Here is a 26,662-nt window from a genome sequence, read left to right as displayed (position 1 = left end):
ATAGTAATAATTAATTAAGTAAATTATCGGAGCTTACTAAGCGGCCTCGGTATAATCTTATATATAAAAATCATATCTAATTTACTTCTTAATACTACTCTATTCCTATCTAAATCATCGAATACGCCACCATGCCTAAAGCCATATGCCGTATAGCGAGAGAAAAGAACGAGGAAGTGGTTTAGAGGCTCAAAAAACTCCTATAGTATAAGACGGTTTAGTATATAGTATAGGAGGAGCGAATAAAGAAGGCCATATGTACTTGAAAGGATCCTGCAGAAACCGAAATTACAAACCTATAAATCTCTGCCTCTATATTTAATATGCCTTACTTAATATGTTTCAATTAATATAAAGGATCTAAGCCTCTTTCGGAAAATAGAGGATATAATACGTATTTAAATAAGGCCCAGAAAGCAAGCTTAATATAGTATATAAATATATATATTAAGAGGAATTACCCTTTATAATATAATATAGTTATTATAATAGCTATATTAATTTTGAAGGCTACGGGTTAAATACTCTCTCCTATAGACCGAATTAGAGATATATAGGCCCTTTATTAGGTAGAAAAACAGAGGAAATTAGGCCAGTATCATATAGTTTATACTAAGCCTATAAACTATAAAAGAAAGAATACTCTTATCCCCGAAATTATTATAAAGTACTTTAATAATCTAAAGGCCATAAAGGAAAAGTATAATATTTACGAGAGTAATTAATATAATATAGACAAGATTAGATTCCGGGTAAGATATATATAAAGTACTATTATAATTACTTATAAGAATATAAAGTATATAAGTAAAAAACTACCCTATTAAAAATGCCCCTAAAAATATAATTATATTAACTAAGTTTAGGTATTTATAAAGAATCTTATATAAAGAAAGCTAGTTATAGCTATAAAATATATATTTACTAGTTTCTGGGAGCTTAATCTATTTATTATTATACTAGATAGTATATTTATATAGAAGCATTTTAATAATAATCTAGCCCTAAACATTAAAATTATAACCTCTGAAAATGAATATATGAATAATAAGCTAGCCTATAAGTAGCTATGGCATTTCTACTAATAGACTAAATTATAAGTTAAGGGCAGATATCGTTTTCTAATATTTAATAGATATAGAAGCTATATAATATACGAATTTATTTAAGCTATAGAGTCTTTAGATATTATCTATTTCTATCTAATTATATACTTTATATACCTGTATTAACTATTAGATATTACGTATTTCTAGCAGGAAAAGTACTAGTATTTAAGAGTAATTAAAGACAAGATTTATAAAAATAAAAACAATTTTACGAAAATAACTTTCCTATAGTACTATGAGTAAATCAGAGCTCTAGCTTTTACTAAAAAGAATATATATTTGGCTTTCGCAAAAACTAGTATTTACCTATTTAATCCTAATATGGTTTTAAAGGCTCTTAAGAAATAAATAGCCAAGAAACTAAGTAATAAGAGTACTAGAGGACGTATTTATAATTATAGCAAGACTAATCTATTACTTAGAATTTATATACCTTTATCTAATAAACCATAACTCCGAATAAAGCCTAGGGAATTAATAATATAAAAGTAATAGCCCGAATTATATAATATCCCTGAATTCCTAAGCAAGCTTAATAAGAATAATAAAGACGATTTAGAGCTTCTATTATTTCCTAGGGCTTTGGAAATCGAAAACGAGATTAGAAATATTATAGATAATCTAGTAGAACCCTTTTCTGAAGCTAGGCTTACTAATTATAGTAAGGAGAACTCAGGAATTCGCGGACTAGATAATTAGTAGTATACTAGAACTCCCTTTTTCCAGATATTCTATAGAGCAAAAGATATATATAAATATACTACCTTTTTGGAAAAGTATAAAGATAAGATATCCTTGCCTTCTAGGTAATTATCTAATTATAAGTTCAGGAAAGAAGCCCAGATTAAGGCTAATTTGGGTATAATTATATGCGAGAACCTTACTAAAAAAGATAAAAAAAGTATATGGGCTAAGCCTTCTTCTTTTATAGATAAAGAGAACCTTCAAAAGCACGTGAAGCCACTAGGGGGGGGTCGAGTTATCTTATCTGGAAATGGTTTATATCAAATTAAGGCTCGTAAGAAGCAGGAGGAGGAGAATACTTTAACTAAAGCTCGGAAGAAGCTTAAGAGGGCCAAACGCCGCCATTAAGCTAAACTTAATAAGGTTAAAAAAGAGAGGAAAAGAGAAGAGGATATTACTCGCAAGGAGCAGGAGAAGCTTGAAAAGGCCATAAGAAGAGAATAAGAGAGAGCTAAAAGAAATAAGAGAAAGAGAATAGAAGAAGAAGTAAAGGAGGCTAGAAGACAGGAGTTACTTGCTCAGGGAAAGAAGCCTAGGGGGAAAAAGCGCAAGATTAATACTATTAATACCCAAAGTACGGAAACTAGTATACAGGCTAGTATATAATATTAATAGGAGGCTAAAGAAACTAATACTATATGAAATAAGAGTAATTCCTATACTTGACTCTTAATATATAGCAAAAGTAAATATAATATAATAATTTTAGCCTAAAAATTAATACTTATCTCCGTATTACAAAGGCTAAAACAGGTTATATAAGGCCTATATTATATTATTTTGACAGGCTAATTAAGCTCTATAATAATATAAATTTTTTATTACGATATCTTATATAATTATATTAATATTTAATTAATTATATAAAATATCGGAGTTAGTGGTATGTCGGAGTTACTGCAACCGACGAGCGTAGCGAGGCGGCCCAAACAGGGTGAGGATTAGCCGACGAGTAACCCCAGGTACAGTCACCGTCAACTGATATTCGCCAACTTTCCGAAACCCCACCAAAATGGCGATTTTACTTACTTTCCCTCTATATATCGCAACACCCACAACGCGCGAAACCCTATAGAAACTTATTCTTCTATTGAAAAGTATACGGTTAATCTTTCTTACGATTCCAAATTATCTAGAAATAAGTAGTTCTAGTATAATTAAATCGTGAATTGCGACGACCCGATTTTCGTTAGGAATTAAGCGAATTTTGGTGTAAAAGTTGCCTCGGGCAATTACGCAGGAATTTATATATACACAACTTAATAATAACGCAATCCTAGGACTATCGTAATAGGCGAAATCGAAGGGAAGTATCCAATTAACGATTGCATCGGCACGTTTTTACTGTAAAATGCCCGTAATGTGGCCAGTTGTGAAAGTGTTACAACCGAGTTTGGGTGTAAAAGGGTTGTTCGGCAAATATAAGTTGACTAGTACTGTACTTCGCGAACCACAACCCACCCTACCCTTCGTACTCATCACTTAATGGTACCCTTGGTGCAGGATTCCTCAACGGTAGAGATGTTGCTCTCGTAGTTGAAGTATTTAACATATCGGAAGGTGGAACTTCAATGTCAGCACCTCTTGTTGCAGCAATCTTCACTCGAATCAACGACGAGCGCATTTCCATTGGCAAAGGACCCACCGATTTCGCAAACCTCACTCCTCTATGCCATTCCCCAAATGTTCCACGACATCACTGTTGGGGATCAAAGCCTGGGCCGATGTAGCACCAATGGATTTTCTTGCGTGCCTGTAAGTTTCGCCTATAGTAAATTCAGCAAATAGCTTACTGGCCTTTTTATGGGTGGGATCCAGTACTTGTCTTGGAACGCCGAAGTATGACCAATGGCTGAAGGTTTTCCTGGCCTTGCCGTAAATGGAGCCTATCGTTTCTTTTTTAGTTTCATTGATAGGAAACATATAAGTGGAAGGACTGAAGCAAATTCAAGGGCTCATCGAGTTGATGGTCTCTTTCCTATTATGTTTATTTTCATGAAATTGCACTTTAGCTGGGTGGTTTTGTTATATGCCTGGTCAACACATAGATATGACAATTTGCTGGCCTCTGTGAAGTCCATAATCTGGCCATGCATTACACACGACAGCACAAGCTGAATGTGTCTAAAAATTGTGTTCTATGAAACAAACACTATTTCTATACCACTTTACCTAAAAACTCAGGAAGTGAATATTGTGGAAAGGTTTGGATTAAGCCCATATCCTCAACCGAACACTTCAAAAGATTGGAAGAAAGGTTTGTACAGGAACAAAATAAGTCATTGCAATGCACGATACTTTGCTGCTCTTCGGTTTGAGGTGGTGACTACCAAGGATGAGGGATAATAACAATTGCTATATTTAGAAGTTATTATGGCTATCCGTAATTGTCGAACTTCTGCACATGATAGCTCGACAGTACTACTCCGGGCTAGTAGATCCAAGGTTTTATGAAGTCAAGGTAAAAGAGGAGCAGATAATTGAGTTATTTGGTAGTTAATGAATTACTATGTTCTAGGCACATCTTATGTCTGGATCCTCAGAAATGTGGGTATTTTTAATTGCAATGTGACATCTCACCTCTCTATATAAGAAACAGATATAATAACCTCTTGAAATCCCCTATGCCAGGACAGAAAAACGGCTACATGGTGCAGTCAGGGGAATACCTCACAAACATTTTATTTTGCGGAAACAAATAGCTTCAAATATAAGAAGGAATTACACGAAACTTTTACCACACTTTGATTTGTGGCCTTTCACGGTTGACCCCTTCCATTCCCTAACGCCAGCAAACAATCACATTAATAATTTTTCTGCATCTCCTTCTTGACTTCAGGGAAGTCAGGCACAATCGGATGTACATTGTGATCCTGCCCGGCAACTGGTGGCGCCACATACTCCTTTCTTCCTGCCTTGTGCACCCTTCCATTGATCACAATAACGTTCAACTTGTCATGATCTTGAAGTACAGCGATATCTTCCAGGGGATTTCCATCAACCAAAATACAATCTGCATAGAAACCCTCCTGAATTTTGCCTAGCTCATTCTCTCGCATGAAAAGCTTCGCGACGCCAGCTGTGGCAGCAATGATGGATTCCATAGTGGTGAAGCCGAGTAGCTTCACGAAATGCTCCAGATCCCTGGCGTAGGTGCCGTGAGGGGTCCAAGCGAAGCCATAGTCACCACCAGGAAGGACTGTGATCCCTCTTCTGTGCATCTCTCGTAGTCCGCGGATGGCAGCGTCGAGCTCTTTCTGATACCCAACTTCTTGGGCCTTCTCGTTAGGATACCCGAAGGCGGCGGCATCATGGACTAGGAATAAATCAGCCGATAAATGCAGGCTTGAGTTTTGCACATCACTTACGAGTAGCTATCAACCAATTAATACCAGGTGCCACAATATGCTTTGTCTTCTTGGCTTCGAGCATATCCATGCCCTCGTGGTCAATAAATGAAGCGTGATAAATTACATCCACCCCATGCCTTACGCACATCTTCACCGAGTCACGAGCTCGAGCGTGTGCACAAAGCCTTTTCCCTAATGCATGTGCTTCATCGACACACGCAGCTGTTTCCTCGTCGGAGAAGTAGCAATCCTGTGCCGACCGAATTTCTGTGATCTTTGACCTATTAACGGGGAAAACAACCTCTGATGGCTTAACTTACTTCTTCTCCGCTCATGCTGAGTTTGATCTGATCAACTCCAATGTCGACGTGATGCCGGATAACTTCTCTCATCTCATCCGGACCATCAGCATAAGCAGTAATGCCAGCAACAAGTTCTCCGTCCTAGTAATCTCGGAGTCAGCAATATTCATAAACTGTTCCGACTCGCGGGCACTCTTGAGATCTTTGAGGAAGAGGCCAAGAATGTTCCACGACTATCTAGATATTGTAAAGGAGTCAAGTTGGCATACCCTCCGAGCCATCTCCTTTCCGTTTGCTAGGTAGCGGGGTCCTGGAATATCTCCTGCGTTGATTGCATCACGAATGACAACATCTAGCCTGTCTTTAGCAGACGCTGCACCGAAACACCTTGGAATTATTAGCTTATTTTGGCCCTTCCACACGATCACACATATATTGTGTAACCCGAGTCGATGTAGCATTGTGCGCTCCTGGCTGTCAACAGTACGTGCTCCTCAACAGGGAGTTCACCCAGTCGGTTCAAATCTCCCCCGTTCCACGTAAAATGAGTATGAGCATCGCCCAACCCACTCATCAGCGTCCGGCCTCTGCCCTGGAACACTCTAACCTTCGGGTCTTTCTTCAATTCATCGGCATCTGGAACGACGCCAACCTTGGCAATCCTCTCTCCTTCGATGAGAACATCCCCTCGGTACAGATCCTTTCCAGTTGAGTCAAGAATATTGACATCGGTGAACAGGATCTTTGATTCTGGATGCGTGCCAAGAATCTCGTATTTCTTTGGCTGAAGGGCCTTGTCGAAGTTGATAGCGTTGATATTTGCCAGATTCCGAGGAGGTCCATTGTATGGCTCACTTATCGTGCTGGTTTGACTGAAGCTTGGGAGTGGATCGCCGGTCCTTGAAGGGGCCATTATGGACGTATCGAGGAGGGAAATAGAGCTGTAGAAGCAATGGGGGGAACTCAGTGCTATGGGAAGTCGTTGAATGCTTATAAGTTGTTGTTGGCTTTCGAAACTTAGGTCTCGCGTCTAGTCTTTCATTCGCATAACTTCCCCGCATTCAGTTGGGGCTGTTCGGAGAGACGGAGGAGGTTTAACACCGTCAGGTAAGGTGACCCAGTCTATTGCACCCAATGGAGACCCAGACCGAGGTTGGTGCTTTCCAAGTGTCGGGCCACTCCACTTGGTGGTTGGATAGCGGAGGTTGTTGCAAAATGCGGGGGTGCAGCACGAACTGCTTAGTGCAGAAATAGGCTCAAAGTCGTTCCCGCCTTCTCCGCCTTCTCCGCTTGCACTCCGCCATCCCCGTTGTCGATCTAGAACTCCGGGCTGTCAGTTCGGAAGTCGAGCTCTTTGCTCAAGATTTCAGAATACAAGGTTTCTCGTCTCAAAATTCTGAAGGGAGGCGAATTGATGGCTGTCCGTGGATTCACGTCGACGCATATCTGTCCCGGAGGACCTTGGAACGCTTGGCACAATGGTATTGAGCATAGATTAGTGGGCTAAAATGTGTCTAGAGCCACTGATCCTGAATATATTGGACATTGTGATGACAAAGAAACCAGAATGTGGTTTTCTGCTTGGAGAACAGGTGTGGTCCTGCCCTATTATCGCACTCAAGTATGAGAACCGCCCGGTTATTTTCACTCTCAACAGTTCAAAAGTTCAATAGCTTGTATTGCACAACATTTATCTGCCTCTAGCAAAATAATAGATATAGAAGCATTTGCTTGTAGCCATTTCGCGGCTTGTGATAATAAATGAAACAATTATTTAGATTTTTTGTAGAGTTCCAAGAGTTCCAAGATGGTAACATTTCGCTGCTGAGTTTCTTCCTGTGTATTGCTCACTTCTGCAACGGTTCCTTTACTTATAAAAGGTGGAGGACATTTAGGCCAATATTTTTGAGCATAAAAATCGTCCGCCTAGGGCCCGAATGCGTTGTTGGTAGGATATCTAATATTGTCAAGCAAAGCAGAAAAGGGTCTTATCGCGCTTTCCCCACTTGGATACATTGGCGAGCCACAAATCAACTCGAACCTGTACACGTGGGCTCTGCTCTTGAATGACGGCGCAACAAAAGCAGGGCGGCCGAGGGCCAATACCCAGCATTACAAGCAGTGGCTGGAGGAAATTGGCTTCGAGGACGTGTTAGAAAAGCGATTTTTCTGGCCAACCAGCCCTTGGGCGAAGGGAAAGTACGAAAGTCAATCGGCGCGTTCTTTCAGCAAGACCTTAGCAACGGTTTAGAGGGATTAGCTTAAAGGTCTTGAGGGCATTGGATTGGGCAACTGAAGAGATAATGACTGACTTGCAGGTGTGAGGAAAGATTTGCCTGATACCAAATGTGAGTTCTCTGAACCTTTAAAAAAGGTATGATACTGTCCAGAGTTCCAGATTTGTGGTTCACGGAAGATTGCCGAAACAGGCTTTATGAAAAGGGAACCGAGGTAGCAAGGTTTAAAAGTGCTCGAGTAGTCACCAATACCAGCTTTCCCGATATGTGAAACACCTCCAGTGAGAATGGTTTCTGATTAATTTCCGTCACTGCGGAAAGGGAATTTAGAATGATGAGCACTAGCCACTTTGCCAGTACGATATTTGAGCCCCGCCATCTCCGCCTCTAACCCTTGCTGTGGATCCGTGAGCGACCTCAGTGGAAAACGTCGACGTTAAAGCTCAACATGACATACGCATATTGCCACGTTACCAACACACACCCCGAGAACCCTGCTCAGACCGACTCTTTGACCCGTTCAAGTTTTTTCGTTCAGTTTCTTACACGCCATCTTCTCCCATACCTTCGACTCCGCGAGCCATGGGGTGGCTTAAGCTCGGTGCACGTTCCGCCACAACAGCTCCCCCAGCTTTTGAGGAGGATCTAAAGTACACGACCCAGCACATTGAGACTGTATCTATAGGTCCCGCAACTTCAACAGTCTCCGAATTATTCCCAATCATCAGCCGCGACATCCCAGATGAAAGGCTTCCCTTCTGTCACGGCCTGGACAAGCTGTGGAAGTGGAATGTGGTGTGTTTGTGTAAATATATGTATGAATGATGGTGCCCTAAGGGCGGTGAAGAAGCTATATATACGCCTGTGCGCAGCACGTGACACCTTCATACCAGCCGAGAAAGTGAAGAAGAGGAATTCTGTGGAAAATGGGGGTTTGTGTAAGTTCAATTGTGATTCCTGGTTCATATTTTACGCTAATACGGGGAAGTCATTGTGGTCGATAATATCGTTTATGATTGTTCAAAATTCTTGAAAGAGCACCCTGGCGGTGAACAGATTATCAGGTCTTTCAGTGGGGCGGAATGTAGTTGGCAGTTTTGGAGATTTCATGGCAAGAAGGAGATGGAGGAATTTGGCAAGCCGTTAAGAGTTGGGAGGACGGATGGGATGATAAATAAGTTCAAAGAACCACAGAAGTATGTGGGATTGAGAAAGCTGGGGGACGGCGATTGGGATTGAAATCAAGGTTCAGCTTCTCCGATAGTGGTAGAAAAGAAAGATAGAATATTTTCCGTTATCCGGTATCTGGTATCAGGGAGATTTGGGTAGAGTAGAATTCGATACCATTCGAGATCACCTAACGCACAAATCAATTATGCCGAAGAAATTAAAGTGTGTAATGGTCTTCATTCGAATAAATTTGGACATTACAAAAGCTTCAAGCTAGCTATCAAGGACTCCGATCTCATACTTTAAACCCACGTCCTCACTTGTGAGCCTCCGGACCCCACAGCTCAAGGCTTTTCGTAATTATTCTTCTCTGTACATTGGGAAGACAGGAAGGTTGATAGGAGTAATGCCATTCGCAAACAGTCCCGCAGTCCCAGCCCAATCTGCTCGTTGATCAGCAGATTTTCCAATGCAGGCAGGCGACAACTTACAGCTCAAAAATGCCACCACAAATCCCAACGCACTTCCAGCAGTTTCTAATCGCGAGTCGTTGAGCATGTATCCGCAGGCCAGAAGAAGAAGCACAATGTCGAGGAAGAACAAATCCAGGAACAACACCCAAGAAGAGCGCATAGCAGCTACGGTGAAGATGACGGTAAGAATGAACCAAGCCCAAAGGTACATGGCGAGGGCATTCGGAAATTGGGCATTGAGTTCACCAGTAGTTGCGTCGGTGTATGCTGCCAGGATCCCGGAACCGGGAAGATAGATTAAAGCATAGGACAGGTTGAACGCTCCATAGGAGGGGAAGACAGTTGCGCCGAACTGAAGACAAACATTAGCACTGAATAAACTATAGGGAAGAGCAACTCACCGTATTTCCGCTGATGAATTCCATTATTCCAGAAATAAATTGGCAAACCCCTCCAAAGAAGATTAACACACCAATCAAGACATTCGGGGTTGCTACACCTCGAACTTTTACACCGAAGATGGAGATGAGGAAGATTCCTGATCACTTCTTAGCAAATTCCAAGGTAGAATCAAGAAAAGTTCATACCAGTCGCAAAGGATAACAATCCCAGAGGAGCCGGGTTTGCGAAGCTTCGATGGACTACAGGAAGAGACGGCTGAGTCCTGTCGTTGACGTGGCCGCCGGCGGTCTTAAGTCTCTCCAGCTGGGCGGCGCTTGCACCATTCGCTGCCTCCATCTTGTTGGCATGGTCGTAGGAATCATGGCCTTCCGAAGACATTTCGAAAATTGTTTGGGATAGTGGGTAATACTGAGAGGTCTCGTTAGATGTCGTTGGATGGTTGAGTAATCTGCGATTGTTGAGGGTATGACCAGACTTTTAATAAGAGCATATTCATGCTAGTCAGACATTTCGAATTCACATATGGTATATGGTCACAAGCCTGGGGTAATTGCTAGCCATTTGGAAAGTGGAAAACATCCATCTCCGCAAGTCGGGGCCGAGACTGTAGCTCATTGCGGAGAAACATGCTAAGCCAAGGACTGCCTGCATATGATTGAGCCCACATCCTCCTGTCATTTCCACTTTCTTGCAAGTCTCCTTGGCGGTGATAGCTTGACGTGAGAAGGAAAAAAAGGAGGGGCGGGCAGGCCGGGGATGATTCGGAGATCGCGGAGATCGCGGAGAAGGTGGGGGATCGCCTGCACACCAAGCTTCGGCAGCGGAACTCTCCCACGTCACTGGTAGATTTGGTAGGTGGTCAACAGCGGGGCTCTTCCGAGCTGTCTGTGGTGGATGAAACCTCAGATCTCAAAAATGCTTCGTCCATCTTCAACCACATATACTATTCAATGCATCGGCATTCAATTTCGATCTAGATATTGTATTATTTCTCCCAGGAATATTCAACAGAACCCACGTTCCTAGTCAGCCCACCAATCGTTGTCCCAAGCCGTTAGCAGAACGACCTTCGAACTGTCCTCGAGCTCCCACAAATGGCACCAAACGGTCACACAAACGGTGCCAGCACCGACCCCACGAATTATGTCGCGTATCTCGACCCAAAGGCGTTGAACCAGCCTCGAATTGGACATCTCAACCTCGAAACATCCTCCATTCAGCCCCTGAGCTTCGCATCCGGTACACCACTCACCGACCTATATCAGGTCATTGAAATTGGCGAGTCCCAGATCAAGCCAGCAGGTGAATCAATTCAGCTGTCTTCAGTGGAACTCCAAGCTCCCATTAGCGGCAGAGACATCCTCGCGGTTGGTAAAAACTATTTCGAGCATGCCATCGAATTTAACTCTTCGGGTTACGACTCCAGCGACAAAACGGATCAGCCAACGCACCCCGTTATTTTCACCAAACGTGCCACAAGCATTATTGCTCACGGAGAACCAATCTACCCGCATCCTGGATTTACAGACACTGTGGACTATGAAGGGGAGATCGGAGTGATCATTGGCAAAAGTGGGTTCAAGATCGGGGAAGCCGAGGCCATGAGCCACGTTTGGGGCTATACTATCGTCAATGATATGACTGCACGAGAACGACAAAGGGACCACAAGCAGTTCTACATTGGGAAATCTCCAGACACCTTTTGCCCTATGGTGAGTATGGGAATTCTTGTTGGACCCACCTTTTAACAAAATGTAGGGCCCCATCGCTGTCCCAGCTTCGAAACTCCCCAAAACACTTCGAGTACAAACAAAAGTAAATGGTGAAAAGCGTCAAGACTCTACTACCGACGATCTCATATTTTCCATCCCTTTCCTGGTCAAGACGCTCTCCGCTGGACAAACTATTCAACCAGGAGATGTCATTGCGACTGGCACGCCAGCTGGTGTAGGGTTCGGGCAAAAGCCTCCCGTCTTCTTAAAGCCTGGTGACGTCGTTGAAGTTTCCGTAACCGGTCTCGGCACATTGAAGAACATCATCGCTGAGCCATCGGCAAGGAACCAAACAGTCTCCCGGATCACTAATTACTCCCATATTCCGATCAGCAATTTGAACAAGTCGTGTGGCGGTGTTGGGCTTACATCAATCAATTCAAAACAGCTCTACTATCGACATGCTGGGATTCCAACTGGTGATCCTATTATCTTCATCCATGGTCTTGGCGGCAGTTCGGAGTTGTACACACCTTTGATTTCATCTCTCGGACTCGAGAGAAATCATTCTCTTCATTTGCTCGATCTCGAAGGCCATGGCCTATCCCCAACCTCCGCAGCATCGTCCGTCTCGATTTCCAGTTACGCCTCTGACTTCCATGCTCTGGCACGAAAAGCCAGGATCTCGGGGGCCACAGTCGTCGCACACAGCATGGGTTGCCTTGTTGCTCTCACTTTAGCATTAAAGGCCCCGGAACTTGTTTCCAAGTTAGTCTTGCTTGGCCCACCGCCTACCCCCTTGCCAGAAGCTGGTCGAGCTGGGTCCATTGCGCGAGCAACAATTGTCAGGTCCTCGGGAATTGCTGCTGTGGTAGATGCAGTCGTCACGGCAGGGACTTCAGCAAAGTCGAAGACTGACAACCCAATCGGAATTGCCGCCGTGCGGATGTCGCTCTTGTCGCAAGATCCTGAAGGATACGCAAAAGGGTGCACAGCACTTGCAGGGGCATCAGAACCTCTCCATGTGGCACAAATTAAAGCCAGGGTATTGATTGTGACTGGAGATGAAGATAAGGTCTCGCCTCCCCAACTCTGTGAAAAGTACTCAACGGAAATCAAGGGAGCTAAGGTCCATGTACTACCTCAAGTTGGTCATTGGCATATCTTTGAGGATGTAAAAGGAGTTTCGGATGCTGTTGCGTCTTTTCTTCAATGATAATCCAATTTCCTATCGCGATAGACATAGGTTCCGAGCCAACATAGAATCGGCCTTTTCAACATATTCAAGTTTCATAACATTAGATCAAAAACGGCATTCTCGTATTTGGTCTGCACGAATTTCATTACTAGTGATGTAGATTTGAAGGTTCCCAGTGCTTTGCAGCCACTTCAACCAAACTAAACGCGGGAAAGTAACATGAAAGAACCCTCTTGAAAGCTTTCTCCGGCAGCAACCCCACTCTGTACTGTAATCCACGAAATTAACCCCGAAGTTTGCCTCCCACGTGATGAGTTAGCTCCATTTCCCCGCGTATATGAAAGGCGGACAATTCCCGAAAGTTCAACATTATCTCAACAACACACTCCTCGCAGAATGGACCACGACTACCTTGAATCCTCAAGTTCACTTCGGCCGAGCAGCTCTCGGCACAATATAAGTGCCAGACAACCTGTGAGCTGTGAGCCTTGCAGGCATCGCAAAATCAAATGCTCGAGGACGAAGCCCGTGTGCGACACCTGTCAACGACGAAGATGCGCAGACCGATGTGTGTACAGGAACGTTCGGGATTACGAAATGACGAACACCACGACGTCATCCAACGACGAACTGTTAAGTAGGATCAGCAATCTGGAACAACTTCTCAGAAAGCACACAGGAGCCAAGGTTCCAGGTCGAGCTGGGGAATATTCCATGGCATCCGTGATACCTTCTCCACCGGTGGAAATAGGTCAGATCTCACAACTATCTCCCGAATCGTTCATTTCCGAGAACTCGCATCAGACTTATGCATCTGATTATCAGACGCCTCTCAGTGGTGGTGTTCTTACCTCGACGTCCAGCGGCAATGTTCGCTATGAGCCAAGATCGTCGCAATGGACCTCTGTACTCGCAAACACAAACTTATCTATTGAGACACCCTCTCTGGAAAGCCAAGAAGATTCCAACATTACTTCTGGGTTCCCATTTACCCATAACTCAGCCCCTTTGACGGACGAGCTTCTCTCCTTGCTTCCTCCGACGCAGCAATGTGATTATCTGAAGAACCAATACTTTGCTGTCTTCTCCCCAGTCAGTGCAGACTATCATATTAGAGCTTAGAGCTGACTTCGGCAGTTGTTTCACATTCTCCATGATCCGACTTTTCATTCCCAATATGCACAATTTGTTGAGAATCCCCGTTCGGCGCCAGCCTCCTGGCTCGCCATTCTTTTCGTTCTCCTGTCCCTGGCCGTGACTGGTCTAGAAGATGACGATCCAGTCCTCCGGGACCTCGCACGTGGGGCTGATCCTTGTTCAAACATCCGAGTACTGAGCCGTCGATACCGGGAGGCTGCTATGAAGTGTCTTGCCAAGCAGGGTGTTTTCTGGGGCAAGCACAATGTCCAGTCACTGCAAGCTTTGATTATTCTGATCTATGCGATGGGGCACAGCCAAGACCATACTTGGGTTCTACTTGGTAAGCCGGAACCTTCAAAAGCGGCCAGTTCGCTCACAGTTTCCAGGAATGACCTACAACGTCGCCATTGCACTTGCATGTCACATCGATCCATCCACCTTCAACCTCGATCTGATCCAATGTGAGGAGCGTCGTAGGTGTTGGGCAGGTCTAATGATGCTGTACACAATCCAATCGACAATAATGGGCAACCCTGACCCTACCTTCCGCACCTCGTCCTCCGTAAAACTACCTGCCAACGTCAATGACCAAGACATCAGTCTAACCGCCATTGAAGAAGCCCTCCCAGGACCAACGCAAATGTCGTATCTTCTCTTCAAATTCTCACTTTACGATCTCACAAGCCAAATCTGCCGAGAAACGTTCGCCTCATCAGAGCCAAGTCGTTCCGCGATCCAGAATCTTGACCAGCAGATCTGTCTCGCTCAAGAATCCTGGGATAGCCGATACATCGCAGACTCCACGTTTGAAACACTGCCCACGCACCACGCAGTACATCTCCACATCCTCCAAGCCTACGCACACCAACTCTTCCTACTCCTGCACAGGCCATTCTTCGCCCGCAGCATCATCGGTCTCGAAATCCCGAACGAGTCACAAATCCGGTGCATTGCATCAGCAGAAGCACTTCTCGACATCCATCGGATCTTATCCACGACTCCGGAATTCCGGCCATATATGTGGTATACAAATGGACTTGGAAGTTTTCATGCTTTCCATGCTGCTGCTGTCCTCGCTGTTGCGTTGTTGATGCCGATTTACAGGCCGCAGTATCGGAAATTCAGGGGCGTGCTTGAGGAGACCTTAGGTAGATTTGAGAAGATGGCTGGGAGGAGTAAGATTTGTGAGAAGGCGTCGAGGATCTTGAGATTTTTGCTGCAAGTATTCAGATTCTTAAACTCCTGTTGTGCAATCTAATGATTAGCAGACCTGCTCCATCACCGAATCAGAGCTTGAACTCTGGTGCGCAATCCAGGAGAGAAGAGAATAGTAGTGGGAGAGAGGACTGGTTGGAGACTGACCAGTTGAGACTGTTTACCGAGAGGCTGGAACCCCAGCAATGGCTTGGTCCTTCAAATATAGCTTGGGTAAGTAGGATCCTTTAAAGAGACTTAAAATCCAACCGATGCTAATGTGGCCAGGCCGAATGGGATAATCTCATGACACATATGAACGGGATTAGAGCCTGAAATTTCTACGACAACATGGCCCAAATCTACTAATAACGACAGTGTAATGAAAGGCTTTGCAGAGTTCAACGCCCCGATTTCCCGATGCCATGTTTTAATTTCACGTTTCCGGTCGCCCTAACCGAAAATCTTGGGCGATCTTCCTCTCCCTCGAGCTTACTACTCAACCTTCTTCGCCAAAGCAATGCAACTGAACCTCAAATCTCCTCCTCCACTGGCCCTCTCCAACTCAATGACCCTCCCAATTCCCAGTTCAATAGCCTTCGCGCCCAGTACATCTTCATCGTCACCTAAACTCCCCCTCTCAAGCGGTCCCTTCCTGCCCCCCTCCAACTCCCACAACTTCCCTCCACCCTTCACAAATGCCACGAAATGCTGCCCGGTATGGCCCTCCGCATCCAAACTCGGCATCTTCGAATCGCCTATCTCTGCCACACTCTGATGGGCCTCTTCCAATTCCAAACTGTCATACAACAGTTTTGCCCTCTCATTCATGCCCAGATCAACTGCCTCACTTTTCAATCTCGCCAAGAATGAGCCAGGCACGAGATGCTCGCTGGCTGGACCGTTGAGAAGGCAGTGAATCATCCCAATGCTGCCGCATGCGTTGCCAATCGTTTGCGTGAACCACAATACTGGCTCATCTGGTCCTTTGCCTTGGTAGATTGCTGGTTTATCTTTGTCTTCAGCGTCGCGGTCTAGTTTCCAGGCTGAGGCGGGGGTCAAGGGGATGATAACCAGGAGGGCGAGGACCGGGCGGGGGACCATGGAGAGCAGGGAGGTCTCGGTGAAGGAGTAGACGTCGTGCCATTGCCAGTCTGGGGAGAGCCCGAGTTTAAGAGAGAGAGCGTTGAAGACTTCGGGATTGTTTTCTGGGGTGGGTTAGTGGTGAGGAGGCCGGAAAGGAAGGCAAGGTACCAAGGATTGTGAAAGTCTTTTTGCCGTTTATTATTTCTGCTTGAGGAGGCATTTTGATGCTTGAGGGGGAGTTCGATGGAGGTTCGGGGGGTGATTCGAAGATGGAACAGGTGGATGGTAGTTTGGAGGTGAAGACAAGGCTGATGGTGGGGTAGCAATGGCGGGGCAAGACAAGGCAGCCGCGATTGCGAGGCGGCTGAGTCAGCAGCAAACAGAAGTGCCCATCCAGAAAGCCATGAAAATATTCCTTACCCGGCTGGAAGAATGTGTTTCTTGCTCGATTAAATATACAATTTAGCTTGAGAGATTCAGGAGAAGAAAAGGTTCATTGTTCTGGATTAAGAAGAACATCGAAGTCAAGCACAGGCAGGGGAATCACCAAGTCTGGCAAGTCACGAAAGCGCAAATGACACATTTTAGTCATTTATTCGTCAGTCGTGTAATATCATCTCTAATCAAGCCCAATTTACTGGTTCCCATTATCCGAAGGCGCCAGAGAACGCCGAAAATGCAAAGACTTTTTAGTCCTCGGTGACCGTTCCTTCCGAATCTGATTCCATCTCGAAATCACCCTCTTCATCATCCTGGACGTTGAAAAAGTCGTCACGGTCGATCTGACTGGCTGAGGTAACGGATGGAGCTTCGACCAGCTGTCCAGGTGGTTCTTGAACCGTAGCGGCAGGTTGGGCAGCAGCCATTGCACCGGCAGAAGCTTGTCCTCCATCATCCCGAGTTTGAAGCGCGAGCGCACCATGATCCATGGGGAAGTCAGCTTCAGAATACACTACGCGTCGATCCAAATGGTCACTGAAGCCATCTTCGACGCCCAAACTGGTCTCGATTCCTTCCATGGTATTGCTGTCCAGAGCAGAGCCACCGCCGTCGAACTCAAACTCACTCGCCATAGAGTTCGCGGTCGAGCCGGTATGAAATGCAGGACCAGGTCCAATCGGGCCCTTCTCAGCGGGCGGAATCTCCTGTTCGAAAACACCTCCAGAACCATCGTTCATACCTCCAGCCCACAGAGGAAGGTACTTGTACTCCTCGTCGGAAAGGCAAAGAAGAGTATCGCAAAGAACCGACCAATCATGTTCACCTCGGCCTAACATAGTGCTACAGATTGATGTGATATGCCCCTTGACCTCCTTCAGAAACTCGTAGAGAGAGAACCGCGGGACGCCGAAAGTGGTATCCTTCGCCATGACTTCATGTTCCCAGTACGAGGCAGTCCAGTGCGAACCTCCACTATTGACACGGTCTTCAGCCTCATACCAATCGTCTAACGTGGGGTTGGGGATATCGGGTTCTTGTCTAGGCTGGGACATTCGTTCCGCCATCTCGCTGACGGTTGGGGGAGCCATAAAGGCTGACTTGGACGTGGCAGGAGCAGTATTTTGGCCAAGGTGGAAGCTGGAGTGCAGAGTTGTGTCCCTCATAGCCGTGTTGACCTCTCTCGTACGATCCTCCAGGTGGCGCATGCGGACGTATTCAACGCCATACTTCTTGGCAATCTCGAGATTCCGCGAATAGTAAGCGTTGTTGCTCTGTAACTGGTCTAGAAGCTCGTTGGTAGGCTGGTTGGTGTCCCACGCCATGGCTCGCATCATCTCCCAGAATCCTCGGGTGACCATGCGTTCATGATCCGAAAGCGTGTTGTAAATATAGTCGTGAACAAAGCATTGTCCTCCCAGTTGATCAGGGTGTTGCCAACGTTCGGCAATGCGATGGTCTGTGCCGTCCTTGGATTGTTGATACGAGAGGTTGTCGAGAAGACGGTACACAATTCTGCCCCGAACATAATCACGTAGAGAACTGACTAGTGCATCGACGCTTCGCTTCTGATCAATGAGAATGAAACCCGGAGAGGCGCTCTTAGTAGAGCCAACCAAGGTGTCGACGTGTTGCTGGAACGTGAGCAGCTTGGCGAATTCCGGCAACTCTCCAAGCCACTCCATCTGCTTCTCGAGAAGTTTGCTCAATTTCAACTCAATCCGCGCGCTAAAACTGCGCCCAGCGTGTTGGATCAAGTTAGAGACGTCTTCATCTAAGTCCTCACAAGCTCGACCAAAACGAGTGAGACCCTTGTTGTTTACTTTGTGTCTCTTGTGCTTGATGGAGATGTCCTCAACGTACTTCTCAGCACCAACGCGAAGTGCTTCCTCAGAGACCAAAACGGCAAAGCCAGCGCGCGTCAAGGTATGGTTTTGCAACATCATGCCAAGCTTGAGGGCGGCCTCAGGAAGCACTTCCATGAATCGACAATTGGGCTCGGCGACAGTCCATCTAACGACGTAGTCCGTCTGGTGATGTTTAGCTGTTTGCGCTAGCAGTTTGAAGGCGCAAGTACTTACCACAGTTGATGCACAATCAAAGTACTTCCCCAACACCGCCAAGGTCCAGACCTTCGGAGCTGAGTCCAAACGCGGGTCCTTGCCCTCAATCACTTGAAGAAGGCGCTCAATCCCCGCCCGGTGGCGTATGGGACAGTAATCCAAGATCTCCTCGCCAAGTTGTTGAATAGCCATCTTTTCGTCAAGTAGTTCGGTGACCTCCGTGACCTCTTTGTTGAAGGAAACCTCCTTCTTGATTGTGGGTCCCTCGTCGCCGTGCTCCGGGTTGGCAGGGAGATCAAACATGGCACTGAACGCAATCCGTCCATTGTCAGGTATGATTCCCCGATATTGACTGCCCGTCGTCTCGCTGTTGATAATGGATGTAGCCCCAGTCGATAACTCGGACACTTGGGCGTCGCCATGGAGGAGGATTGGATTCGATTTGGTAGGAGAGGTCGGTGGACTGACGGGGCCGTTACGCACATTAGTCTCATCCTTGCCAGCAACGAGGCTCTGCGCGACACCAAGACGTGACTGGGCAGTAAACCAATAACGAACGCCTGCAGAGCACGACAAATCTGCAGTAAGTGCCAGAGCGTCGTCGCCCTCCTCTGGTGGCGTCAGATCAATGACATACTTGATACCACTGGGGAGGTTATTCAGAAGACCAGCTCTCTTTATGGCCCTATGATTCTGCCACTCGTCCTCGAGCTTGTGCTTGAAGATTGCGGAACCAGTCGCGAGGAGATTAGCGGAATGGACTCGATGTGTTGTACTCAGTTGGAAGCCACTAGGATCGAAGACGGGTTGGTTGTTGGGGTATCTGATGAGTACAAGAACATCGCCTTCCAGCAGGGCGGAGTGTTTCGAGTATGCAATCGCGTTCTGGTCTCGTTGAGAGATGTTCATCTTGTCCTTGACTTCAAGTCAGGCAATGTAGCAATTGGAAAGGTGAGAAGACTTGGGGCCTTACCTGTTGTGGGCGACTGACGCGACAATTGAGTCAGACGAGCTGGAGAAAGCTGACAGGACAATATCTCCAACGTTGGCGATGATTGCTATGTGGGTGTCGAGGGAGACGGAGAGCGGAGATGTAAAAAGGGTGTACAAAGTTTGCTTTTTGGGCAAGGCTGACAGCTTTAGGCAGCTGTCAAGGCCAGCAGGAAAAGCTGAACGCGCCCGCGAAGGAGATACAAAATTGCCGGAGCTCTAAGCGCCCTCAAGGCATAGGCGAAGTGGAATATACGAGATCTCGAAGAAGGGAAGGTCAAGAAGCAGAGGCAGTATGAAGGAGAGATGGGGTTGCGGTTTGCAGAAAGTGATCGAGATGCACGCTCCCAGGTGACGTGGGGTGGCTCCCTTGCATTCTGCAGGGCTGCGCTGCACTGCGCCACCTGCAGACGGATCTAAACCAAATCCAGCTTCGCAGGAGCCTGAGGCTGGCCTAACCCCATGCGGCGGAGTGCAACTTCAAACTCCTTTAAAATATCAATAGAAATGCGCACTTGCAGCTTCTCGTTGTGCGCTATAATAGTTTTGTTATTTACTAACAGAGCTCGAAGCTCCTTTCATTCGAGAATACGCTAACGCACAGACTCCCGAATTTAGCGTTACAATTTGACGCTAAGTCACCAAGTGGATATGGGGGTATTGTCTTGGCTTCTTCTTCTTCTCTTCTTTCCATCCCCCCTATTTTCGACCATTGCACAAGTAGCCAGTTGTACCATATGAGGTCTAGCGCTTTTTGGACAAGCCTGATGTGGAAAGCAGATCGTTGGAAGAGTTCGTGGCTATGGACAACACCCAGGTAAGAGAAAGCTTCGCCAAATCTTGGCTGGTTATCCGAGCATCGGAGAACATTTTATAGATAAAACCTGTCTTTGAGCAGAGTTATGTTCTCTTTTGTAGTTCTTGTTTGCTCCTGTTTGCTCATTGCCCCGTTATGCCCCTGCTGATTAGGAACTAGGAATCACCAGGCTAGTGATCCTTCTTCCATCTCGGACTGGATTATGTCAATACACCCGCTGGCGATATCTTGCAAGACCAAATGTATATGGAGCGATTCTCACCCAATGGGGGATGCTTGAAGCCATGCCCCATTGTTTACCTTCACGGTGCCGCACAAACAGGAACGGTGTGCATCTTCCTCCTCTTCCTAGTCCAACACTGACATCTATAACTGGTTGAACAAGCCTGATGGCGGAAAGGAAAGGATATCTCGGTTCCTGGATTGCGGATATGAAGTCTTCTATGTCGACCAGCCCCAAGCTGGATGATCGGCATGGGACCCGAATAGCAGCTTCCCGGTGAGCTCAACCCCAGGCTTGCAGCAGAATTCATCGAGAAGCAGATGACAGCTGCTGCGGACCACAAACTCTGACCTCAAGCATATCTTTTTACCCAATGGCCCCGTGTAAGGCCCCCTCTCAGCAGCTGCCACGATTCTGACAAAATCCAGACAGGTAAAATAGGTGATCCCATCTTCAATTCCCACTACGCCTGTACAATGCCAATGCTCAGCAGCTTCCAGAGAAGGAAAGGTGTATGAAAGCAGCTGGCGCACCTCTCCTTAGCAAATTAGAGCCGGCCACGCTGACCTCACACTCACAGGCTGGAATTTTTGGTTGATCCTGGGCTGATGCGCGTCTGGAGCTTGTCAAAGCATTGATGCAAATTGAGCCAAATTGCCCCCTATTTGGAGTTACTGCATCATCTCTATCAGTAAAGATTCCAAGGCCTTCACATATTTCTCCTCCCGCAGATATGGAGAAACCGTTGTCAACGAAAATCATACCGCCAGCTTCAGAGGATTACTTCGACTGCATGGTACATGAGGAGGCTGCTAGGCAATTCACAAATCAAAGAGGATCCCAATTTTAATTGAGGCCGGGGAGGCCAGCTATCATGCTGTGTTTGATCATTGCACTTTTGACTTCTTGAAGCAGGCTGGGTGCGAGAGGGTGGGCCATATGAAATTGGCAGATTTGGGAAATTGGTGGGAATGGACATTTCCAGTTTTTGGAGACGAATAGTGATGAGATTGTAGAAGTCATAGAGAAGTTGATTGAGAAGGCAGTGGGAGGCGAGAGTGTTTTGCCTAGCCATGGCAACAAAATGGGATTTAGCGAGCTGTCCAGCAGCTTCCCACCAGGTCAAATTGTGCTATAAAGCATGCTAGTACTCGTGCGCTCTTCGTTGGCGTTTTTCTCCTTGATGTAGTATCAATTGGATACAGAATTTTACATATGATTGGAACAGAAGCCATTGACTGCTCTGGGTTATTTTCCGAGCAACTTGCTGCTCGCTGAGAAAAAGAGAAGAAGCATTTAGCAGTATATACGGAGAAATGTAACAAAAAAAGGACAAAACTTGGATTAAAATCTCTCTTTCTTAACCCAGCTTCCGACAAGAAAATCTTCAATCCCAATTTTCTTTGTCGGAAAGGGGGCTCGAAAATAGGGGTGTTTACTCAGCACCCCACATACTAGTTCTAGCGTGAGCAGCATTGGGATCGCCGACATCAAAAGTTCTCTTCCATTCCACTTTGAAACGCCCCCATCACCAAAAATGCCCCTCCTCCGGCCCCGCAATGCGCTACTACTCTTCTGCGTCACAATCGCCTGTGTCTATGCAGAAAAAGTATCATCCTCAGTAGCCTCGATGTCAATGCCCGAGATCGAGGAGAAGTTGCAGGCAAGTCGCGACCTCACGCGATCCCCTATTTATCTATCCCTTTCCCTAGACAGCCCCGTTCTAACACCTTAAATAGGAATGCCCCCTCGTGCAGGACCTAAATATCCACAAACTCGCGACTTCTCCGAAGACGTCTACTTTAACGTCGCGGATCTTCGCAATCCTCTTCCCGGGCTCCCCAGCCGTGAACGCCCTCCTAGCAACCCTCTACATCTCTGGGCCTCCGAATTTCCTCTTGGCATTATGTCCGCCGAATATCGATCCTTCGAGCTTGTCTGTCATGGTCGCGTTCGCGGTGGGAGGGTTACTGGGTGATACGCTGTTCCACTTGTTGCCTGAGATCTTCCTTGGAGAGGATAGTCCGCAGCACGTAAGGTTCGTGATGGTAGAGCCGAATCGGAATTTGTTGTTGGGCGTTGCTATTATGGTGGGCTTTGTGACGTTTGTGGCGATGGATAAGGGGTTGAGGATTGCGACTGGGGGAGAGGGACATGGACATGATCATGGAAATGGGAGTGTGGAGGTTGTGAAGCCGGTTGGGCGCTCGAGTGCTGTTGAGGGATCGTCGGGGAAGAGTGCAAAGTCGAGGAAGAGGGTGGCTGCGAACGAGCAGACGGATTTGGTTGCCGTGAAGGAAGAGAAGGAGATCAATGCAAGTGTTAAGCTGGCGGGCTATTTGAACCTGATGTGAGTTGTGTCTTTGGCTTGGAGGTTTTCAGCTGATGATTTACAGCGCCGACTTCACGCATAACATCACGGATGGGCTTGCCATGTCCTCTTCTTTCTACGCTTCTCCTACGATCGGCGCAACTACCACAGTTGCTGTCTTCTTTCACGAAATCCCGCACGAGGTTGGAGACTTTGCATTGCTGATTCAGTCGGGGTTCTCGAAGCGGGCCGCTATGGGCGCGCAATTTGTTACAGCATTGGGGGCGCTACTTGGCACGGTGATTGGAATAGTTGTTCAGGAATATGGAGGAAGTGGGGGGAATGGAGAAGGTGGCAGATTTGATGGGCTGATGGGCACAAGCCTTTCCTGGGGCGACATGCTGCTGCCATTTACTGCGGGGACGTTCTTGTATGTTGGCACTGTAGCTGTTATTCCAGAGCTTTTGGAGACTGGGAAAGACAGGAGTTTGGAGCTAAGGAAGACGGCACAGCAGTTCATTGCGATGGCTGCTGGCGCTGGAATTATGCTTTAGTGAGTCTTGGTTTGAAGCTGCGTTGAGACTTTGCTGACATATTCCAGTATTTCTTGGTCGTAGAGGCTATAGACATAGACCATCGGGCGGTAAAAAGATACAAAGGAGATAGATTTGGATGGGGTAATGGGCCTTGACGTGAAGCCAAATGGAGCCGCGGGGTTTACAGGATTGAGTGGGAGAAAACCCGAGGTCTCAGCGGCCTTTGACGGTATATGAAACTGAGATATGTACAGATATAATTCGAATCCCAACAATTGCATCCCACTTTCGAGGCCCAGTGGCTCGATTGGTGATCGGTTTTCGCCTGCTTCGGCTCGGTCACTCGCTGTATTTTCCCCCGAATGAAGGCACTAAGTTCCCCGCTGTGAAAAATCCCCCCCAGAGCCCCACTACCCCATTGCCCCGACCTCAGAAGTTTCTGGGGAATAAAGGGTTCCTTTAAGTCTAACATTCCCGTACTTCTCACCATCTCCCTCTCCGCCTCCTTTCCTTCTCATCCCACTTTACCCTCAACATGGCAACCTCAACCCCAGCCAAAGCCATCGATGAGAAGTCTCTCCACGAAGATGAAGCCACCAAGATGCCGGCTGATCCCATGCTTGCAATTTACCTCGAGTACGCCTCTCAAACACCACAATGGAAAGCCCACCACACTTCTCGTTTGCTCCGGAAAGTGGATCTCCGTCTTCTGCCTCTGCTCATCGTGATATATTTGCTGAACTTCCTGGACCGGTCGAATCTAGCTCAGGCGAGATTGGGGACTCTGGAGAAGGATTTGGGGATGAAAGGGACGGACTTTAATCTGGCTACTAGTATATTGTTTGTGGTATGTGTTTCCCATTCCTTTCTTTTCGATCCATGGTGGGGTGCGCAGATGCTAATGGTAAGGGTTAGGGATACATTACAATGCAACTCCCATCTAACCTGCTACTCACCAGAGTCAAACCTTCCATCTACCTTGGTCTTGCGATGGCGGCTTGAGGAGCAATTTCTGCTGCCCAAGCAGCGACGAAGACATTTGGAGGACTGCTAGCTTGCAGGACGTTGCTTGGGGTTGTGGAGGCGCCATTCTTTCCAGGGGCAATCATGTTGATGTCGTGTTGGTATACAAGAGCTGAATTGGCGCATAGAATTGCTTGGTTCTATGCAGGCAGCTCCGTTGCCAATATGTTCGGCGGTCTGCTCGCTGCTGGCGTGCTGGGAAATTTGGAGGGTGCACATGGCATTGCGGGATGGAGATGGCTATTTATCATTGAAGGAACCATCACTGTGGGCATTGCCCTCATCGCAGCGTAAAGTTCCCCAATGTACCCTCCCAATTGGAACTTTCTAACGTTCATTAGTGTCTTTCTCCCCAACTTCCCCGCGACATCCAAATGGCTGAGTGAAGAAGAGCGCAACTTCGCACAATGGCGCCTCGTTGATGATGCCAAAGAGACCGACACTGCCTCGTCGGTATCCATCAAAGACGGTCTCATGCTCGCTCTCAAAGACTACCGCCTGTACATCTTCATCCTCTTCCAACACATCTCTCTCCTCACTCAAACCTTCCAGTACTTCTTCCCTACCATCGTCAAAACTCTCGGCTGCTCCAAGATCGCCACGCTGCTGCTCACTGCTCCTGTGTGGTTCTTGACTTTCTTGGTTAGTCTGGGTGTCACGTATACGAGTGGCAAAACTGGAGATAGAAGCATCCACATCATTTGTTTGTTGATGGTGAGTTGTGTGGGGAACATCATTGTGGTGAGCACGTTAAATACAGGGGCGAGATTCTTTGCGATGTTTTTGATGCCCTTGGGTGCCGTGAGCGCATATCAGATTATCATTACTTGGGTTGCGAATAGCTTTCCAAGACCGTTGGTCAAGCGGTCTGCTGCTATTGCAATTTGCAACATGATTGGCAACGCTTCAAATATCTATGGGCCGTACCTATATCCGGCGTCTGAAGGCCCGAGATACTTGGCTGGCGGTGCTGCGGTTGCAGGACTTTGTCTTGCGGTTGCTGGGTTGGCATTCTTATTGAGACTGTAAGTGATTCTTCGGTAGTCAGTACTTCTGGGATACTCACATAATGTAGTATCCATATCAAAGAGAACAAGAAGCTGGAGGCGTTGGAGAATGATAACACCATTCGTGAGGGCGATGCTAGAGGCGTTGGATTTAGATATGTTTATTAGAAGTGCAGGGTGTCACCCGTAGTTTGGACCGGATTGGAATTCAAGCAGTGTGGAGGAATTAGACGCGGGTTTACAAAAACAAGGAAACTCAATCAGGAGCTTACTTCCCCTCTTTTATATTCGCCGGCTTCCTTTGTTATAGAAGTCTATACACTGCAAGGCATTGTTGAATGTCGTGCTGGAAGAAACGTGCAGATTTCTTTCACTAAGAACCCAGCCATTTCCACTTCTCACTTTTATCGTCAATCGCTGAACCCTCCAAAAACTTCTACAGTTCCATCGACTGCTTCTTCATAATTCTTAGCCGCAATCTCAGGAGTCAACTGTAGTGTCTACTTCGCCTCACCCACTGTTCCATCGTCAGCGGCTGCTCAAACCTCGTCTTCACACCTGCTGCCTTCAGCACCAGCGAATTACCAATGGGAATTAATACCGGATCGTTGTTCGGCTTCGCAAAGTACAATAAACCGGCACGGTCGTACTGCCACTGATCCTCAAGTGGCGACACAACGCGAGGAACTTAGATCTTGAGCCAGCCACCAGTCAGATGAGAGGTGGTGTCTGCGAGGTTAATTGTAATTGTTCCCGGCCGGGCTGATACGTACGTCCAGTTTCCGTCTTCGCCAAGAATCTGCAACCCAGCAATAGGTTGGCGGAAAAGCAAGGTCACAGTCCCGAGATCGGTGTGTCAGGTATTCTAGCCAAAGCCACTCGCCCCGTGCTCTTCAGGAATCCGTTTACGGTAGATCAGGTAACGGAAATGATCTTCGCTTTTCTTCTCGTAAGTGTGCTGCTTGACGAGATATTCCTCATCCGGAAGCTGCAGGACGATGGCAAACGAGATGGAGTAGTGGAAGGATAACGTTGGAATGCAATGCTTTGGCAAAGACTTCAATCTTCGGAAGATGTGCCTTGACTAAGTCCGGCTGCGGGTATATATCCTCTTGAAGTCCTTCGTGAACTTCGGAA

At 46.7% G+C, this 26,662-nt stretch overlaps 9 protein-coding genes across 9 annotated transcripts; 5 read left to right on the top strand and 4 right to left on the bottom strand.

Moving 5' to 3' along the window:
- Positions 1–4,504: 4,504 nt before the first annotated feature.
- Positions 4,505–6,418, bottom strand: K444DRAFT_656089 (isoaspartyl dipeptidase-like protein; the record flags this gene model as incomplete). Its single annotated transcript, XM_024886058.1, has 5 exons — positions 4,505–5,169; positions 5,222–5,477; positions 5,524–5,646; positions 5,775–5,892; positions 5,934–6,418. The coding sequence occupies 5 exons, from the start codon at positions 6,416–6,418 to the stop codon at positions 4,658–4,660; spliced, it is 1,494 nt and encodes a 497-aa protein (XP_024730244.1). The 3' UTR covers positions 4,505–4,657.
- A 2,305-nt stretch (positions 6,419–8,723) lies between these two features.
- K444DRAFT_702687 (uncharacterized protein) lies at positions 8,724–9,126 on the top strand (the record flags this gene model as incomplete). The annotated part of the gene is made up of 1 exon (XM_024888058.1): positions 8,724–9,126. A coding segment is annotated over one exon (258 nt), but the record flags the coding sequence as incomplete, so codon positions are not given.
- Positions 9,127–9,138: 12 nt separating this feature from the next.
- K444DRAFT_668305 (uncharacterized protein) lies at positions 9,139–10,484 on the bottom strand. The gene is made up of 4 exons (XM_024887394.1): positions 9,973–10,484; positions 9,787–9,923; positions 9,404–9,737; positions 9,139–9,355 (listed from the first exon to the last, which is right to left on the bottom strand). Exons 1-4 carry the CDS (start codon positions 10,163–10,165, stop codon positions 9,273–9,275), a joined length of 747 nt encoding a protein of 248 aa, XP_024730242.1. The 5' UTR covers positions 10,166–10,484; the 3' UTR covers positions 9,139–9,272.
- A 199-nt stretch (positions 10,485–10,683) lies between these two features.
- K444DRAFT_656087 (fumarylacetoacetate hydrolase-like protein) lies at positions 10,684–12,814 on the top strand. Its single transcript, XM_024886057.1, has 2 exons — positions 10,684–11,499; positions 11,546–12,814. The coding sequence occupies exons 1-2, from the start codon at positions 10,882–10,884 to the stop codon at positions 12,713–12,715; spliced, it is 1,788 nt and encodes a 595-aa protein (XP_024730241.1). The 5' UTR covers positions 10,684–10,881; the 3' UTR covers positions 12,716–12,814.
- A 279-nt stretch (positions 12,815–13,093) lies between these two features.
- On the top strand, positions 13,094–15,283 carry K444DRAFT_541749 (uncharacterized protein; the record flags this gene model as incomplete). Its single annotated transcript, XM_024875821.1, has 4 exons — positions 13,094–13,789; positions 13,835–14,177; positions 14,224–15,059; positions 15,128–15,283. 4 exons carry the CDS (start codon positions 13,094–13,096, stop codon positions 15,281–15,283), a joined length of 2,031 nt encoding a protein of 676 aa, XP_024730240.1.
- A 68-nt stretch (positions 15,284–15,351) lies between these two features.
- On the bottom strand, positions 15,352–16,402 carry K444DRAFT_619302 (ubiquitin carboxyl-terminal hydrolase). The gene is made up of 2 exons (XM_024881492.1): positions 16,286–16,402; positions 15,352–16,239 (listed from the first exon to the last, which is right to left on the bottom strand). The coding sequence occupies exons 1-2, from the start codon at positions 16,335–16,337 to the stop codon at positions 15,527–15,529; spliced, it is 765 nt and encodes a 254-aa protein (XP_024730239.1). The 5' UTR covers positions 16,338–16,402; the 3' UTR covers positions 15,352–15,526.
- Positions 16,403–16,806: 404 nt separating this feature from the next.
- On the bottom strand, positions 16,807–19,527 carry K444DRAFT_635557 (uncharacterized protein; the record flags this gene model as incomplete). The annotated part of the gene is made up of 2 exons (XM_024883880.1): positions 16,807–18,585; positions 18,637–19,527. The coding sequence occupies 2 exons, from the start codon at positions 19,525–19,527 to the stop codon at positions 16,807–16,809; spliced, it is 2,670 nt and encodes an 889-aa protein (XP_024730238.1).
- A 2,658-nt stretch (positions 19,528–22,185) lies between these two features.
- On the top strand, positions 22,186–23,513 carry K444DRAFT_646855 (putative histidine-rich membrane protein KE4 like protein; the record flags this gene model as incomplete). The annotated part of the gene is made up of 3 exons (XM_024885254.1): positions 22,186–22,311; positions 22,388–22,998; positions 23,045–23,513. 3 exons carry the CDS (start codon positions 22,186–22,188, stop codon positions 23,511–23,513), a joined length of 1,206 nt encoding a protein of 401 aa, XP_024730237.1.
- A 517-nt stretch (positions 23,514–24,030) lies between these two features.
- On the top strand, positions 24,031–25,693 carry K444DRAFT_646854 (MFS transporter; the record flags this gene model as incomplete). Its single annotated transcript, XM_024885253.1, has 5 exons — positions 24,031–24,342; positions 24,411–24,455; positions 24,531–24,808; positions 24,860–25,543; positions 25,594–25,693. 5 exons carry the CDS (start codon positions 24,031–24,033, stop codon positions 25,691–25,693), a joined length of 1,419 nt encoding a protein of 472 aa, XP_024730236.1.
- Between the last annotated feature and the right edge of the window lie 969 nt (positions 25,694–26,662).

Source organism: Hyaloscypha bicolor (genome assembly GCF_002865645.1).
Source record: "Hyaloscypha bicolor E unplaced genomic scaffold K444scaffold_157, whole genome shotgun sequence".
Lineage (NCBI taxonomy): Eukaryota > Fungi > Ascomycota > Leotiomycetes > Helotiales > Hyaloscyphaceae > Hyaloscypha > Hyaloscypha bicolor.
Note: the sequence above shows the minus strand (reverse complement) of the source record. Positions and strands in the feature narration are given on the sequence as shown.